The 17,530-nt window shown below is 30.4% G+C and overlaps 1 protein-coding gene across 1 annotated transcript; it reads left to right on the forward strand.

Annotated features, from left to right (window-relative positions):
* The first annotated feature begins 407 nt into the window (after positions 1-407).
* Positions 408-17,251, forward strand: LOC107452806 (uncharacterized). The gene is made up of 8 exons (XM_016069391.4): positions 408-1,009; positions 4,115-4,246; positions 6,395-6,545; positions 8,441-8,499; positions 10,300-10,527; positions 12,786-12,966; positions 14,125-14,346; positions 16,729-17,251. Exons 1-8 carry the CDS (start codon positions 506-508, stop codon positions 16,878-16,880), a joined length of 1,629 nt encoding a protein of 542 aa, XP_015924877.3. The 5' UTR covers positions 408-505; the 3' UTR covers positions 16,881-17,251.
* The last annotated feature ends 279 nt before the right edge of the window (positions 17,252-17,530 follow it).

A 17,530-nucleotide genomic window follows, 5' to 3' on the forward strand; every position in this document is an offset into this window, starting at 1 on the left:
GGCATGGAACCTTCATAGTTGCAGACTTTTTACGTACAAGAAAATCGAGAAGAATAAGGTTTTACAAAATTATTTCTAAATATTTAAAATTTATTAAGTGTTCATTATTAAGTATTTTAAATTTTTTTACAACCGAATATTAAAATTTTTTTAAACCAAATATTTCGGGGAACGGCGTTTTTCGCGTTCCCTTCAATTACAGCACTACAACTATGCCAGAACTGTCTTATAGCTAAAATTTGAAATGCTTTCGTGCAAAAGAACAATCCAGATTAAGAATATTCGAAAGATCTATCGCTTCGATGATTTTAGTTGGGCCATGTAAAGTTGATTCGATCGTTTTCAGACAACCCTCTTTAATGGAATAATATGTAACAATTTCGTTTCTATGGAAACGGAAACGAAACTTCTCTGAGCTATGTCTTTGAATCTTATCCTTCATTTCAGCGATATCTTTACTATTAACTAAAGCTTCAGAATATTAGATTAAAAAATAAAAAAAACAATGTCTTCCATTATGGGAAGGGGTGGCAAGTCTCGCAAGAAATCTCGTCAAAGTCAGGGAACTGCTGAACTTACTGATGGCCTTAAAAAGTTATCCATCGAAACGACATCTCAACACTGGAATGAACTCTCAACGTTAAAAGTTGATACTTCAGATCAAAGACGGAGCAGTGTTCAGTTAAGCGTCAGTGAAGATGATCGACGCCAAAGTTTGTTTGCTGATATCGAATCTCAGTTGACCAAAGTTCCAAGTCTGATATCAGCTGGAAGTCAAGACGGTTCTGATGGCAGGAAAGTACGACCAGATGAAGTGTTCACTGATAAGGCTAGAGCTGCTATGGTGGTCATCGGTACCAAAGATATCAAGGAAGCTTTGGATAAAAAGAAAGCCGAGGAGATTTTTCGCAAGACTCCTGAAGCCAAGAATGCTGCAGTGCTGTATCAACAAGCTCGTTTTCTGATGCATCAGAGTAGATTTAAAGAAGCACTCATATTCTTGAATAAGGTAAATACTATTTTTAAAAACAAAAAGTATATATAAAAGTATTTTTATATATTTATTTACGCTGTAACAGTCACTTTTTTTCTGATGCATCAGAACACTAGTTACGTTATACAGTCAAACCCCGCTATAGTGAACCTTCGAGGGACTGAAATTTCGGTTCACTATAACCGGGTGTTCACTATATCCGTAACGCAGGCAATTTAACTGTTGATTCCCAAACTCTTTCCTTTTATTACTCATTATTCAAATAAATGACTGAAAAATATTATACAGTAGCAAAAATTGTGTTATTTTTTTTTACTCTTCGTCTTGCGTACAAATTTTTTTTGTTGTAATCTTTAGCTGATGAGCAATCCTCAGCATCAGATATGGAAACACTTTCCGACTCTCAGATAATTTTTCCTCAATTTCTCTTATTCCTCTTTTTAAAACTGTCTAACCCACCATTCGAGTACATAAAAGTAGTCCCACAAAATCGCTTAGCAAATTCATCGATATTTGTCCAGATACTGGAAGATTGCGGCTTCGAATGCTGAACCAGAAATTAAGAAAAAAATCAGTCGAAGACAGAAAAAAGTTCATTATATCCAACTTCTTCACCTTTTTGGTTCACTATATCCACTAAAAATAACATTATACAAGTATAGTAAGGCACGTGGCCGAACATTTCGTTCACTATATCCGGGAGTTCACTATAAACCGTGTTCACTATAGCGGGGTTTGACTGTATATTGAATTATACGTTATATATTGAATTATATAGTTATAAGAAGCACTTTAGTGTTAGAATCAAACAAATACTGTTTTTGTAAATAAAAAAGTAAGTGAGCTTTAGGTATAGTTTGTCTATAGAAAGTACTCCCCTCGCTACAAAGTCTTAAGCTGTCTGCGGCTATGGAAACAAGAGTTAGTATATTTCAAAAAAAGTAGCTTCTCTCTCCCCTGATTTCTTTTCTCTCGTCGACTCGAGCCGAAACATGGCTTAAAGATTGTTTAAGGTTTTAAAAAACTTGCAGGTAATTAGATCAGTAAGGGGCTAATAATAATTTAGGTTCTGGCAATCAACTGCGAAAGCACAAGAATTTGAAATGGTGTAAGAAGTACCTTTATGAAGAAAAAAAATCATAGTAGAGCATTTTGTACTTAGAAAATGAGATTTCTTTTATAGTGTTCACAATTGTACCAAGTACTCTTTTAAAATGAGGATTCCTCTTTTTCAGAAAAGAAACAATTGTAGCATCGGTCACATGGTCAGTCACTTTTGACATATTCGTTATATTTTTTCATTTCTTTTTAATAATTATGCCAATTTTCAAAAAAAAAAGTTAAAAAACGTAAATTAGACAGTAGTTTACTTTAATAGAAACAATCGACGGAGATCAGCGCGATTCTTTAATAACAGTAAGAAATGAAAGCGGAGGGGAAAACTATAAAAAATAGTGACTATTTTGTGATAAAATATTCAGGTATGCCACAGGCGACTATAAATGCAATAAATGATTAGGACTATCGATTCATTTATATTTATTTAATCTAATAAATAATTTAATCAAAACAACCACTAAAGCTTACATTATAAATTATTCATATTTAAAACGAAATCTATTTCTATATTTCAATTCAATAGCAAACTAAAAAAATTGCTAATTTCATTATCTGCAGAGATGCTCCAGACACACCAATATAGTTTAAAAAACGGTAAATGATTACAAACTAAATTTTGCAAATATTTCACTTATTTTTAAAAGGTTTAACATGATACAACTAAAATAAAGTGGTGAATTATATAAATCTACGAATTATTTAGAAATAACGGTAGATAAAAATCTACTAAATTGAATTTATTAAACCAAGAATCACAATTAATAAACTACCACTTGAAAATATTTATTCGCTTTCCGAATCAAGTTGGCATCTCTGTATCTGTCAAAAAATTTTTGCTATTTATTAGTCAGTACTTTTTACAATTTCAGTCGCCCGTGGCGTGGCATACGCCCATAGCATATTGTAATAAAAGTCAGGACTAAGATTAGACTCGAATCATTTTAAAAATGTTCTGGTAGTTAGGAAGTTATTTAACCTTTATAAGGTCGTGGGAAGTATACTTCCGAATATATAAATATATATATAACGTCGTTGCCGAGTGGAAGGATTAAAACAGGTCTAAAGTTGGAAAGGAGGGTACAAAATTTATTTATTAATTATTAGACAACAGCAGTCATGAGAGTGTGTAAGAGTGAACATGAAAAGTTGCGCTCCTTGGTTATATGTTAGGGAAAATCTTGCAAAGTAAAATCCGTAAAATGTCTTAATTTAGGGAAAGAGGGAAATCTTAGTAGTTGCTATTGGTTTATGAAATAGATCGAACGTTTCCCACACTGAGCAAAGGGAAAAATGTCCTCCTGTTAATTAAATGCATACTTGAGCCAAAAATAGACTTAAGAACAGGATGTGGCTTTTAAAAGTGTGAGAAAGTATTTCGATTAGAATAATTAATTAGGATAACATAAAAAGATCAATTGAAACTTTATATATATATATATATATATATATATATATAATCTATGGTCATATAAACGAATGCTTAAGTTTTAAAGTTTTAATTACTTTTTATTTAAAATATTCTGATTTAGTTCACTACCACTAAAAAAAGTAATAATAATATACAACAGCTTCAAAAAGTCCCTTGTGGGAAGCTATTTTCTCACCTATGATTTGTATGGCTATCTGCTGACAACTTAAAATAAAAAAAATAAGTAAAAATAAAGGAGTTTGTTTTCACAAAGGCGGTTAACTGTAAAGGTTTGCGTAGGATGAAAAAGAGAGGCTAACACTGCGGAGATATTTTCTCTCCTGTATTATGCGTTATTTTATCTGTTTTTTCATCGAATTTACTCGCCATAATCACAGAATTTATAAATTCGGTTAAATATAAGTACAGAAGTTTAAGCTTATGGCCAATGTTTTACATTAGACAATCTGAAACATCAGACATCACATATGTAGTCGAGGCTTTAAAAGACAGCATTTATGCATTCATTTATGCATTCGTTGTTACAACTTTTACAAATCATCTTATAGTAAAACTGACAACATTTCTTTTAGGCAATTCAAGTTGATCCCAAGCGTAAGGAATGGTTAACAGACAGAAGTCAGTGTTATTTTAGGTTGTTACAGCCAGAAACAGCGTTGAAGTTTGTAAATGAAGTTCTTCAGATAGATCCAAAATATTTCCAGGTAAATTAATCCATCTATTTAAATTTTGACTCTTTGGACCTTTGATCATAAGTAATCTTTTTCTTATTTTGCTTTTGAAATATTCAAAAAAGACACATTATGTAGACAAGCATATTACGTAGACTTTCAGAAGATAAAAAGTCATTATATAGATGTACCAAAATGAGATTGATTAAAGCGAAAATATGACGATTCTTTTCCAATTTTTTAAAATAAAATTAAATTTTTCCGTGTCTCAGTACGAATTTGGTTTTAAAGAGTAGTCGATTTCTTTAATTATTATTATTTTTCAAAAACTCATATCTGGCAAACAAAAAGAAAATCATATCTTATCCTTGTGGCCGTAGCTGAGTAAAAATTTTCCCCATTTTGTGTATTCAATAATATTTTTTTTAATTTGAGCTGTGTTTCATTTCACTAGGAATATTACAAATTCATAATTCCGTTGTTGGTCCAAGAAGTAAGAGATATTTCGTACAGAGTTAGACAGTCTAGAATTTACATGGGCTTTTCTTCAAAAGAAGAATTAAAATTGATCAAACCCATAACTCAGTACACAGCGTGAAGAAAATATGTCAGAAAAAAGCACAATTGTTTAATTATTAGGATTTTTTTAAAGGTAACCTTATCTGTCCTAATATTTTAATAATCTCAATATTTTCATCTGATCTGAGATCTCAATATAGCAGGGTAATTTTTATAGCTAAAATGATAGTTGAAATCAATTCAATTTCGACAATGCCAAAATTATTTCAAACCCAGTCACATCAGCTCATCTTCATGTCCTGGAATCTTGTTTTATTCATATGAAGATTCCCTTGTTTAACGACATTAGTTTCTCACTACCTCTTCATAGCGCCGGGAAATGCATTTTACCCTGATTCGTCTCTCTCGGACACTGTGGTTTCACTTGTTTTTTTTTTTTTTTAATATTTTGACTGTGGGCTTTTTTCTAGTTTGGTTTCTCATATTTATTTTCTATTTTCGTGGGCAACTTTTTGTTTTATATTTCTAATCACTTTTGCTTCTTCTCATTTATTCCTAGCAAGTCGTGAAAATGAGCGGCTGTTATTGAGCGTTTCAAATATGACGACGGTTATTTCCTATTTATATGTTTTTGAAGCGAATGAAGTTTTTATTCAGAAAAAGTGATAGTTAACAAAGAGAAATATCCGAAAATGCATCCATATTAAAATAAACAAATATGTATAAAGTTAGGTTTTTCATATCATTATTTTTGGTCTGGAATGGATTATATTTCATGTCTAAAAAAAGTCATTTAAAATTATAAAAAGATTTTCCAAAAACTATTTTTTTTTAAAAGATCTCTTCGTTATATAACAATGTGGAAAATCACGAACAAACAAATGCGTCTAATGAGCCTTTTTTTTATATCTCTAGAATTTCAAAAGACTCCACAAAGAACATTTCTCCAGAAGATCTTTGATCCAGAAGAACTCTGATTTAAATATAACAGATGGAGAATTATGTTTTCCATTCTAAATAATCCTAGAAAGATTACAGAATAAGATCCTTATAGGAACTTCTAAACCGATAACCTAAAACTAATATTTTTGCTTCGATATCTTTTTACTAGGCTTTTGCTATAAGTGGTTTTTAAATCAGCCTACATTGAAATAAAAAAATTATGCAGAATAACTATATTGAAAAGAAGAATGGCTTAATTTTGGTTTTTATATGTATGAAATTAAAATAATAATTCCAAATAAGCAAGCATCATGCGATCATTTCGGTAATATAATTATAATGAAGCTCTTTCTTTAGTGTTGAAACATAGTGTTGAAAAATTAACACTAAAGCTTCCAAACTGGATCGCTATCCTAATCAAACTATTTGGACCATATTTCCCAGATTGCAGCTATTTTGGGAGTCAGAAATTCGAAACCGTCGAAAAAAAGCTCTGTTTATGTAGATAAAGTACGCTTCTGTGTCTGATTTCGTAACTTAAAATATCGTCTGCTCTAATTAATTAGCATATTTAAGGTCACCCCTTCAAGCAATTAAGATTAAGTTCTAGAACGTGAAGATCCGATCATTAGATTAAAAGTTAATCAGGGGGGTCCGTTAATTTTTTGAGCACTGCACTGTACATAAAAAAATCTTAACTTCGTCTGTTTTGACTTACAGGCACTGTTATTGAAAGGCGAAATTCTGTATTCTTTGTGGGATTTAGAACGATCGATGTTGTGTTTCGTAGCAGGCAAACGCTTGAGGCCCGACAATGAAGACTGCATTCGTGGCATTCATAAAGTACGAATGGCTCTCGAGGAAATTTCAGGTATCTTCTTGAAACACCTGTTTTTATTTTACCTATTTTTATTTCATGTATTTTGATACATGAAATAAAACATTATTATTATTATTTAATACATTATAAAAACATTATTATTATTATTTAATCATCCTAACTGGTAAGTTTTTTTAACTGACTTCATTGATGTTGAAGATATTATTATTAAACAGATATATTATTACTATTGATATTCTTATTTTTTATTTTTAAAATTTGCTTGGGCAGAAGCTTGCAAAAAGGTATTTTCTTATATTTAGAGTAGACGATTAAAGAAAAATATAAATTTATTTTGTACTATGTACAGTGGATTCGGGGCCTTGCACTAATAAGTTATAGGTTCCGACTTAAAAGACTTTTGGTTCCGACTTTAATAAATGGTTCCGACTTTGCTTTCTGTTATAAATAAGTTTTAGGTTTCGACTTTATGGTTAGCATCAAGAATAGTTTTTTTATTCGTGATTATGTTTCGGTTATTAATAAAAATTTCAATGACTATTTTGTTGTTGTTGTTGTCACTTTAAGGTGTAGTGACTGAAAATGAGGGTGAATTCATCGCTTGCTAAGGAGGCAAAGGTTCTAGGCATCGAGTGAAAGGTGGGCTTCCTATTCTCCAACTAAGAACATGGAACTAAAACTTTAAACTTACTTATTATTTTTTATTTTTATTTTATTTCATATTCTTTTAAAAAGTAAAACGGGATATTTTCCCCATTTCAGTGATTACGCATCACATCAACTAACCATGTTTAAGCACCTAGCCCGTTTTAGGATACTATCTTGTATCAGCTATGGTAAGAATGCCTCTTAATTTTAATCCTGGTCTGATGATGTGGATATCTCCTTAACTGGTAACCCTTTCTCCTAATTTCCGCACCATAAAATGAGAGGACATTCACTCACAACAGCTTTAACACACTTTTTACTGAGTCTAAAAGCCAGTTGTCTAGTCATCTGCCACGGGCGATTAAAAATGTGAGAAATGGTAAAAATCCATTTTATTTTTATATATATTTATTCTATTTAATTATTCAATCGTAACTATCACCATAACTTACCTTACAAATTATTCAGATATAAAACAAAAACATTCTTTGTACTTACTTTTAATAGTAAACTAAAAAAAATATGCTAGAAAAATCAACTAATTTTAATACATTTTTGCTTTCTCTTAGTCATCACTTTTTACATTTTTAATCACCCGTGGAATCATTGCTGCCAGGATCAAACTCACCACCAGCAGTATAAGTGGCAATTTAATCGACTATGCTACCGGAATGCTCATTTCAAGATTATATAATTAAAGAGTTTGCCCCGAGCATGCACACGCATTTGAACGCATCTGACAATACCTTTTTATTGCATAAGCATGCATCACTTAAATTATGCAGATTGTTTTAAATGAAAAACGGGTTGGTACAATAGAATGCTTTGTAACTTGTTAGTGAAGTTGACTCAGTGTTAACGAAACCTGTTAACCCTTTCGCGCCGACTGTCACAAACACGTGCCAGCACAAAACCGTATCAATCAGGGTAAAAAGATAAAACTGGTAATCAAAGTAATTCTTTAGCAGTTTATTTGTGGGCGGAGTTATAATTGTTTGATTTATTTAATTCACCATTACATTGTTCAAAATAAAACTATCTAGTTATACCTTAAATTAACATTGATTATATATATGATTAAACTACCAATAATTAAAGTAAAAGCAAAGTAAGTCTGTCAAATTATCAACGACTACTTTTAAGTTACCGTTTTTTATTTAATTACATCCTGATTCTGATTTTGTACGAATGCATTTCTGAATCACCCGTCCCCAAGGGGTTACGAAACATTTCTTTAATTCTTTTCAGTTATTCATTCTTTCCTTCATCTTTTTCAGCTTTTAGAAAATCATCAATGAACAGAAATGCCAAAGGAAAGATCAAAAGAAGCAAATCGGTAAATCAAATTTATATCCTTTATGAATTTGTAATTAAGGAAACATTATACAAATATTGTAAAAACAACAGCCTCGAAACTGCAAGAGTGAAAAACAGCTTCTCTCTCTGTCTTGTCTTTCTCTCTCTTTGTTTGAACCAAGTTTTGTTTGAAAACAATTTGATATTTCTTTGTAATATTTATTACTTTAAAAAATATTTTAAGCGATTTTCAGAGCAAATGCATAATTTGGTAGGCCACGATATTTTTATCGTCTTGAAATATTTAACCAAGAAACTATATTTGCTATCACTTTGGTGGATTCGAAGCAAAATTTTGAAACAAATTTGGGCATGATATGTGAAAAATAACAATAAAAATTATAAAGCAACTCAAAAAAGACATGCTGGAGCAATACTATAGGTCACGAAAATTTTCGAGAATTTCAATTCAACCAAATTAAAAAAAAAAAAAAAGGGCTTTAGACTGAGGGTGCTCCCTGCAAACAAAGTCCCTGCTCACGAAGATGGCATTTAGGCAACTATGATAATGGCAGTAGGCCGACCGGCCTGGGAAGGGGACAGGGAACTGTCCTTGCATCAGAAAGGTTCCGGGATCGAATCCCAGGCAAGGTATGGATGTTCTTTCCTTCTCCGTACTATATGTCCTTACTGTGGGAGCGACGTTGGCCCACCTAATATGGTGCCACTGTAAGAGAGGTTAACAAAATCGCCCTGTAGATGCCTGAATTGACGGATGTTAACACAAGCGGGCAGTAAAAAAAAAAAATTATGGCAGTAGTAACAAATTTCAAATGAATCTGTAACTGAGGAATAGGAATTAGTTTTCAAAAATAAGTGAGAATCCCTAAGAGAGATTTTCGAAAGCTGTAGACACCTTGTTCGTTCATGATTTTTCCGATTTTTGTCAGGAGATTTTTCTCTTTGTATTCAAAGTAATACTAACTAAATATTTTCATTTTCCTTGAACAAAATTGATTCTTAGTGATTTTGACTATCACTATTTATAATTAATATAAATAAATATATAAAAGTACAAACTATGTTTAAAAAAATATACTCTTAAAATAAAAATAATTATTGGCTAAAATTATAAATTCAGTTGTAAAATATCCACCACTACAAAGAATCGTCATTAGTAAACGTTTAAATCGGTAGCTATGTAATACAATCGGTAAACATACGTAAAAAACACATGAAAATTAATGAAGTGATTGAAACAAACACAAGGAAAAATACGATATATATGAATGTTATGAAAGAAACTAACAGTTTTGCAAGAAACATAATTGAACTATTATACTTTTTTTTGTTGCATTTCCTGATTAAAGGTGGCCGAGAAATACTCATTAACTTAATTGTATAAATACTTATAAAACCGGCATTAATTTTCACTAAAATTGGTTCTGATAAGAAAAAACTACAGTTTAAATTAATTTGAAACAATTATAGCGAAATATTTACAAAGCTAATTTCTTTTATTTTTCCTCCTGAAAAAATAATAATAGTAAGAAAAAAGTAATAAATAATTAAAGTTAAATTTCGCTTGTTTTGGAGGAAAAGTGCAGACACGTCTTCTATCGTGATGACCCTAAAATATTTTTAGAGAGAAATAATAATATAATTTATCTGAAAAATTTCCTCTGCAATGCATTTGAGCGCAAATTTTTTATAACTTTCTTATTTACAATTTTTTTGTGAGTTTTCATTGTTTGACAACAAACTCTTCTTCTATTTACAAACTTGTTTCTAGCTATTTCGTACCTAAATCAGTTTTATTTAACATAAAAATTTGTTATAGGCAAAAGAACGAATTTCGTTGGATTTGGCATTCTTATCTCCTGCTGGTTCATCAGATGTGGGAGGTTCGGGAAGCTTATATCCAACACCAAAATGCTCGACGCCTACAGACAGACCTTCTTCAAAATTGTCACAACAGACAGAAGTTGATAGAAGCACAATAAAAAGACCGGTTACAGCGCATGCTCGAAGAAGGATTTCTTTATCAAGTTATAAAGTGAATTCAAATGTAAGGTTATGACTTAGACGTAAGGAATCCTGAAATTTTTTTAACAGTTATGAAATATTAGGTGTAATAGACACATTTTTGTTTACGCTTTGCTTATTTATCATTAATTGTTTACAAAAATAAAAATGAAATTAAAACTTGTAAAATTTTGAATATTGGCAATAGGGAGGAGGCTAGTGCGGATAGTCTTCACAAATCTTTGCCGAGAAAGCTTACTTAATCATTATTTTAAAAGCTTAATCATTATTTTGAACGTTTTTCTTTCTTTTTAATTATGCATAGTTTAATTTAGAAGTATATTTTTTCAATAATCTTCAGGGGTCTGTTTAAAAGAAATTTGGGTCCGTTAACGGACCCTTACAAAATATCTTTTCATAAAAACGAACCCTTCACAAAATATCTTTTCATAAAAACGGATCCTTCACAAAATATTTTACTTAAAAACGGACCCTTCACAAAATGAATCTTTTTTAATCGGACCCTTCACAAAATGAATCTTTTTTAATCGGACCCTTCACAAATTTGTTTATCTTCATTATTGTTTTGTTTGTTAATCGAATAAACCCTTCCCAGGGGAAAAAAACGAAGAAAGATAAATGTAAACGAATTAAGCTTCTTATGAAGCGTTTGAAGAAGCGTCTTAAAGAAGCAATTGCCGAAGCGTTCATCGGCAAACGCTTCTTCCATTATTTGTCCGAAATGAATATTCTGCGTTCAGCAGTATAGGCTAAATTCCAAATATTTGTATGTTACATCTCTAATTTAGAAGCAGCAACTGCTGTTTATTTTTGAAAATTTAATTCTTTTAAATTATAACTTTACAGTGTTGAGCATAATCTTGTATCTATTTACAATTTAAAAACTCCTTGAAGAAGTTTTTTGCAATAGCCGGACCCTATTTGCACAAATTCATAAAAGCAGGACCCTGTTTGAAAGAATGTGACTTAAGGTTTATTTTCTATTCACAAATTAAGAGTAATTTTTTCACACTTTTACGAAAACAGGACCTTTCACAAAATGTCTGGACAGACCCCTGATCTTTTTTCAATAATAATATTTTTTCAATAATCTTTTTTCTTCTTCAAATGCTGTCATGACCCTGTGTCATGAGGCTAGTGGGGAGAGAGTCCCAAGTCTAGTTCTCCCTTTAGATAGTAATGTTCTAGTCTCGAGTAAATAATCGTAAAAATCTTTATCATAAATGCTAAACCCTAAGAAAATACTTAAATTCCCCATTCTCCCGTTTTAACAAAAGATCTTTCTTGAATATTTAATGTGGTGGTAAATGTTACTCTCTGCTATTTCGTGTATGGTACAATAAAGTCGATTTACAATGATTTAGCCACCATAAAATAAAAGCATTCAAATACATAAAACTTGATAATAGTGAAAGGAAGTTTTTTTTAATTTTTATTTTTTATTTCTTAACTTAGACTAAATTCATTCGCTGCCTATGGCAAAAAACTCAGTTGAAGAGGCAGGTGCAGTGAGGCAGATACCTCGAAATTTACCTTTACATTAAAGCAAGTTTTTAAGAGATCTCAAAATTAAACAAACTTTGCTAACCTTAATTGTTATAACCTTAATTGTCACTTTGTATTTGAGATCAAGCATTTTGAGATGTAACCTCGTGTTAACTTGTAACGCAATTTTACCAATCTGTTAAAATTTGCAGAGAAATTTTGAGAGGTTAATAACAGAAATATTCTGTATGTCTACATTAGCCCGATCTTCCGTATTTTGATACGTTTCATTGTTTCGTCGAGTTTACTAGTATGGATATTCAAATGTATAAAACTTAAAAACACGTTATTCAATATAAAATATATGAATTCTGTTACTATAGTTGTTGAATGCACCTTACTAAATGCTTCTTCTTTTGTATGAATATTGAAATGAATTAAATTCTCAAATCAGATACTCGAAAGTGGATAATTTCGTGAAAGTAATTAATTGTCTTCAAGCGGTCGTGATCTTTTTTAAAAATTAAAAGTAAAACTCATTTACGCACGTACATTATTTTGAAATATAAAAAAATAAAATTGTATAAAAAAATATTCTTGAACATATATAAACTTGCCGATTTTATTAAACAGGATATAAGGAAATGACCAAAAGTTGTATCTTTGATTTAATAATTAAGAAATTGATTGAGTAAAATTTTGTTTGGGAATAGAATTATAAATATTTTTCATCCCTTTCATCATTTGTTTCCTATTTTTGTTAGTTTAGTCTTAATAATTCTAAATCATGTTTAGCTGGAATCACCAAAACGAAACGACAAGCTTCTCTCCGCAAGACCCAAAACAGCTGTCAAAAGATATACTGCTAAACCTTCTGATGATACGGATTCTGACTCATTCGAGGATAGTATCTTTTCAACACATCGGAAAAATTCAGATCTTTCATTAAAATCGAAACCCAGTTTCAGATTTTCAGGTGAGTAATTCAAGAGAAAGTAAGCTTTGTTTTCCTTATTTTTTCTTGATATTGGACATACCCTAGCCTACGCAATTTTTGTAGTTTCAGAAAGCATTTTTCTTAATTCCAGCAAAGGTAATGCATGCCAGCCAACTTTTACGTTCTTCAAAAAATTATTTCCTAGTGGAATAATTACAAAGATGCCAATTGCTATACTTTCTGCAAAAGTTTCTATTAACACGTTGAACACCACGCTAATTTTACATGGCTTGCCCGTCTGGCCAAACTGTAATTAACTACAAACTAAAATTGCAAATATTAGACAGGTTTTGCTAGTTTTAAAAGGTTTAGCATGACATATATGAAAAAAGTGGTGAGTTATATAAGACTACGAATTGTTTAAAAATAGAATTGAATTTATTAAATCAATAATCACGATACTTAAGTAAATTTTGAATAAATTTTCCGCAATTCTATAAAAGAGTGTAAATTTTATAGTTCTATATCATGTTATACGCTGTCAGCCAGCTGTTTTTCTCTGCCTATGTGAAAGGTCAGTGTCAGCAAGCGGTGGTAGACGCAGCCTAAATGTAATTTCAGTGTCAGCCACGGGTGACTGACGAGGCCTAAATGGAAAGTCCAGTGTCAGCCACCGATGGCTGATGCGGCGCTCAACGTGTTAATTAGTTTCAAATTAAATAGTAAAGCTTTTAAAATAAGGATAATTATGCCCACTCTTTAAAATGTCACTATGAGATAATTGCAACAAAAAAAGCGATATTGTTATATGTTGAACAATTTCAGCTTTAAGCCTTTAATTTGGAATAATTAAAAATGATAATTAAAAATGAAAACGTAAAAAATATTATCGAGAAGGCATGATAAATATTGTTTGTAATCCAATATATTATTAAATTTGTGATTAAAGAACTGTTTGCAGGTTAATACCTTATAATCTTCGGGATCTTTTTGTTAATGATCCTATTATTTAATTTTTTTACCCATTGAAGTGATTTTGTCTAATGCTTGAAACGATAAGACGAAATATATCGTCTTATGATGTATAGAGATGCAATTTTTTTTTATCTTAAAAAGTATTTACGTGATATATTTGTACATTTTCTGTTATTATTATTTTTTTTAAAGAATTGAACTCTAACACTAGAACTATTTTAGATTCTGACAATGATGAATTTTACAACCTTAGTGAAAGAAGTCATAATGATTCAAAAGAGATATTTAAAAGTGAAAAGCAGAGAAAAATACGGCGCCAAAAGAATGCTCAGAAAGTGAAGTGCCAACCACAGAATTTAAGACCAAAAAGCTCTGTTGCACCAAGAATTGCACCATCCCTAGGAAAGGATAGAGCCTTTTTAGAAAACATTTTGAAAGATAAAGGTAACTCTCCTTTGTATTTCACTTTGGTCTTTTGAAAGGCTCAAAACACAAATTTATTATGCACTATAAAAAAAAAGAGGAAAAAGAACTAGCCTATTTTATAATTTAATTACAAAAATTTGTGGCAATTGAGTGATAATATAAAAGCAAAAATTAAGTTAAAACCGTATTAACACGTTAATTTATTTTGAAATAAAATATCTCTCTTTTGTATAATTTGAGGGAAGATTAATTTAACCTTTTTTTTTATTTTAGCATTTTATGAAATGTTTAAATAAGTTTATATTATCTTATAAAGCGATTATTCTATTATTACATAAATAAATAAACTAAAGAAAGAAAAATAAGTTAAATTTAATATAAAACTAGTTAAATGAATTAAAGCAATCATAAATTAAATAAAGCAAAAAATGATATACTTTGGAATAGCTAGTTTAAAAGCTTTATTTTAGCTCTAACAATACATAATAAAATCAGAAACCATTTTGAAACCTATTTATTTTTTTAGTAATTCGTAAACACTCTTCTGTTATACGCATAATTCGTAAACACTTTTCTGTTTTCTGTGAATTAAGGCTTTAATAAAAAAAGAAAGGTAGAAGCTCCTCCTTTCTGCCGAAGCAAATTTGACATGGATAAAACGAACATCATTTCTGAAAACATCAATCGTGGTTTTTCAAATTGTGCTAACAGTTTCGACATGTAAAATCAGTTAAACTATTTGCTACTGCAAGAAAGATTGTTTGTTTCAATAATTCTGCCCAACCTTTGTACTGTAGGAATTTAAGAAAGTAAAAAAAAAAAATCTGCGTTTTTTTAACTATATGAATACTATTATATTATTAATAATTGAGCTATACTCTAATAATAATAATTAAAAAAAACTACTACTAAGAAGAGAACTGCATTAGAATTGTATTTTTTATATTTATTTAGAAAAAACATATTTATACATTAAATCAAATTGCCTTTTATTTTCCTAATAAATGTTAAAAATTAATATTAAATGTTAGTTGAGAGGCATCAATAATTAATATCTGCAAGACATTATAATATGCCAGGGGTGGCCAAGCTCCTTGATAGTCGAGTCATTTTTCAAAATTTGAAATTTTTCACGAGCAGCATTTAAAAGGTATGCAAAAAAGGCATTTAATTTTTTTTACATAAATTATATTTATTGAAAACATATAAGTAAAAGTACAAAATATGTGTATTGAATTTAAATATTAGAAATTAAACACATTTATTTTACTTCTGTTGATAATTCTTTAAAATACGGTGAATAATTGGTGACAGCACTTCTCAGCAATTCCATGAGATGCTGGTTAGTTAATACTGATCCGCGTTTGGATTTCACGAACTTTAAAGTGGGATAAAATGATTTACATAAGTACGTTGTTCCGAATATTGAAATAATTCGACAAACAGCCTTTTTCAATTCATGATACTTCGATTCTGGTATAAATTTCCAAAATTCAGTCATCGACGTCTACTTATATTTTAATTGTAGAGCTTGATCTTCTTGCATCTCTATTAATTCTAATTCTCCAGATGCTTTTTGTGTCATAATTATATTGGAAATGGAAAACTCACCTTGAATTTAACAACGTTGCACTTAGTTTTTCATATTTCTTCTCAGTAATTTAAAAGACATTTTGAAACACATACGGAACGATAATAATTTTTTCAAAAATAATAGCACAAAAATGAAAAGGGAACTCGGGTACATTTATCGAGAGCCACAAATAATCCTTCAAACAGCCGCATGTGACTCGCGAGCCTCAGGTTGGCCACCCCTGTAATATGCTTTAAAAATTATGAAATTAATTAATTTGATAACCTGGGGAACAAACTTTTTGTTGTATTCTTACAAGTATTTGATATTGCTTACTTCGCGTGTGGGAATTTTATACCTGAAATTAGTTTTGATCTTAAAGCAACAGATTTTTTTGAATGACATTTTTAGTCTTATTTTTTTGTCAAAATGTACAAGTTTAAAAACGTTATATGTAACCGAAGGCCACTGAGAGCAAGAACACGGTAAGTACAAGCTTTATTTTTGATTGCGAAGACAATATAATTGTTTCCATTAGAGATGAAATTGGCATAAATGTATCTTTAGCCCTTTTCTGGTCTTAAAAAGTATTAGAAAGGCTTCATCAACTTATTGTACTATTTAATTTAATCTGCGCCTCACTTACAATTCGAGAATCTCAACTTAGTACTTTGTTAATGTGTCAAAAACTGCAATTTTGTTTTATATCTGAAACTATTTAATTTCTGTAGAAAATAAAAACGGTAGTTTATTAAAATATACTTATATTGGTTTAGTTTAAAATTAGACACTTTTCAGAATCTGTGTATAGATCTTTTTATTTCCAGGTTTAAAGAAGGCAAACACCATGTATACTAAGCGAGCTCTGAGAATTGCTCGAGATTTGCACAAGTTTGTATCTGAAAGGGAAATTTATTGGAGAAACAGAGAACATTTTATACGATATTCAAAATCAGAAGACGACAGTTTTATTTTTTGAAATACTACTTGTTATATAAATGCGCAATACCGTGCAAATGCTATAAGATATGCATATATATGTATATCCTAGATGGAAATTTGTGAAATGAAATTATTAATAGCCTGTGTTGTATCCAAACAAATGAAAAATCAAAGGTCAATTAAAAAAAATACAAAACTTTTTATTTACTATGGAAGGTCTTAGTACAACAATATGGTAAATCCAAGCTTCTTTTCTGATTGCGGAGACAATATATTTCTTTAGCCGGTTCCTGGTGTTAAATAGTGTTAGAAAGACCTAGTTCCTAGATGCAAATTTATCGAGTGAATTTTTTTAATTTTCCATTGTATCCCGTTGAGAATAAAAACAATTTTAGTTCAATTGAAAAATGTACCAAATATTTTATTTATTAAAGGGCTTTGCCCCTCACCCCGTTAGTTTCGCTCATCAACCCTAGTGGATGCTGCCCATTCATCATTGGAGACGGACAAGGAAGAACCGTATGTCCATTTTTTAAAATTACGATTGAATTAGGCCACCTGTTGCATTTTAGGATCACTTAATTTCATCAAATCAATAATATGGAAAATCGGTTTCCCCCCGAGAGTTATTACACAGTGAGATGGGCCGTGCTGTGGGAAAGCAATTCCTATCTGTACGCAAATTAA

This window comes from Parasteatoda tepidariorum, chromosome 5 (assembly GCF_982258835.1).
Source record: "Parasteatoda tepidariorum strain Cologne lab strain chromosome 5, Ptep-v5.0, whole genome shotgun sequence".
Lineage (NCBI taxonomy): Eukaryota > Metazoa > Arthropoda > Arachnida > Araneae > Theridiidae > Parasteatoda > Parasteatoda tepidariorum.

Coding starts and splice junctions, on each gene's coding strand:
- LOC107452806 (XM_016069391.4), top strand. CDS start 506: ATGTCTTCCATTATGGGAAGGGGTGGCAAGTCTCGCAAGAAATCTCGT. Junction 6,546..8,440: donor GGCTCTCGAGGAAATTTCAG/GTATCTTCTTGA, acceptor CATCTTTTTCAG/CTTTTAGAAAATCATCAATG. Junction 12,967..14,124: donor ACCCAGTTTCAGATTTTCAG/GTGAGTAATTCA, acceptor GAACTATTTTAG/ATTCTGACAATGATGAATTT.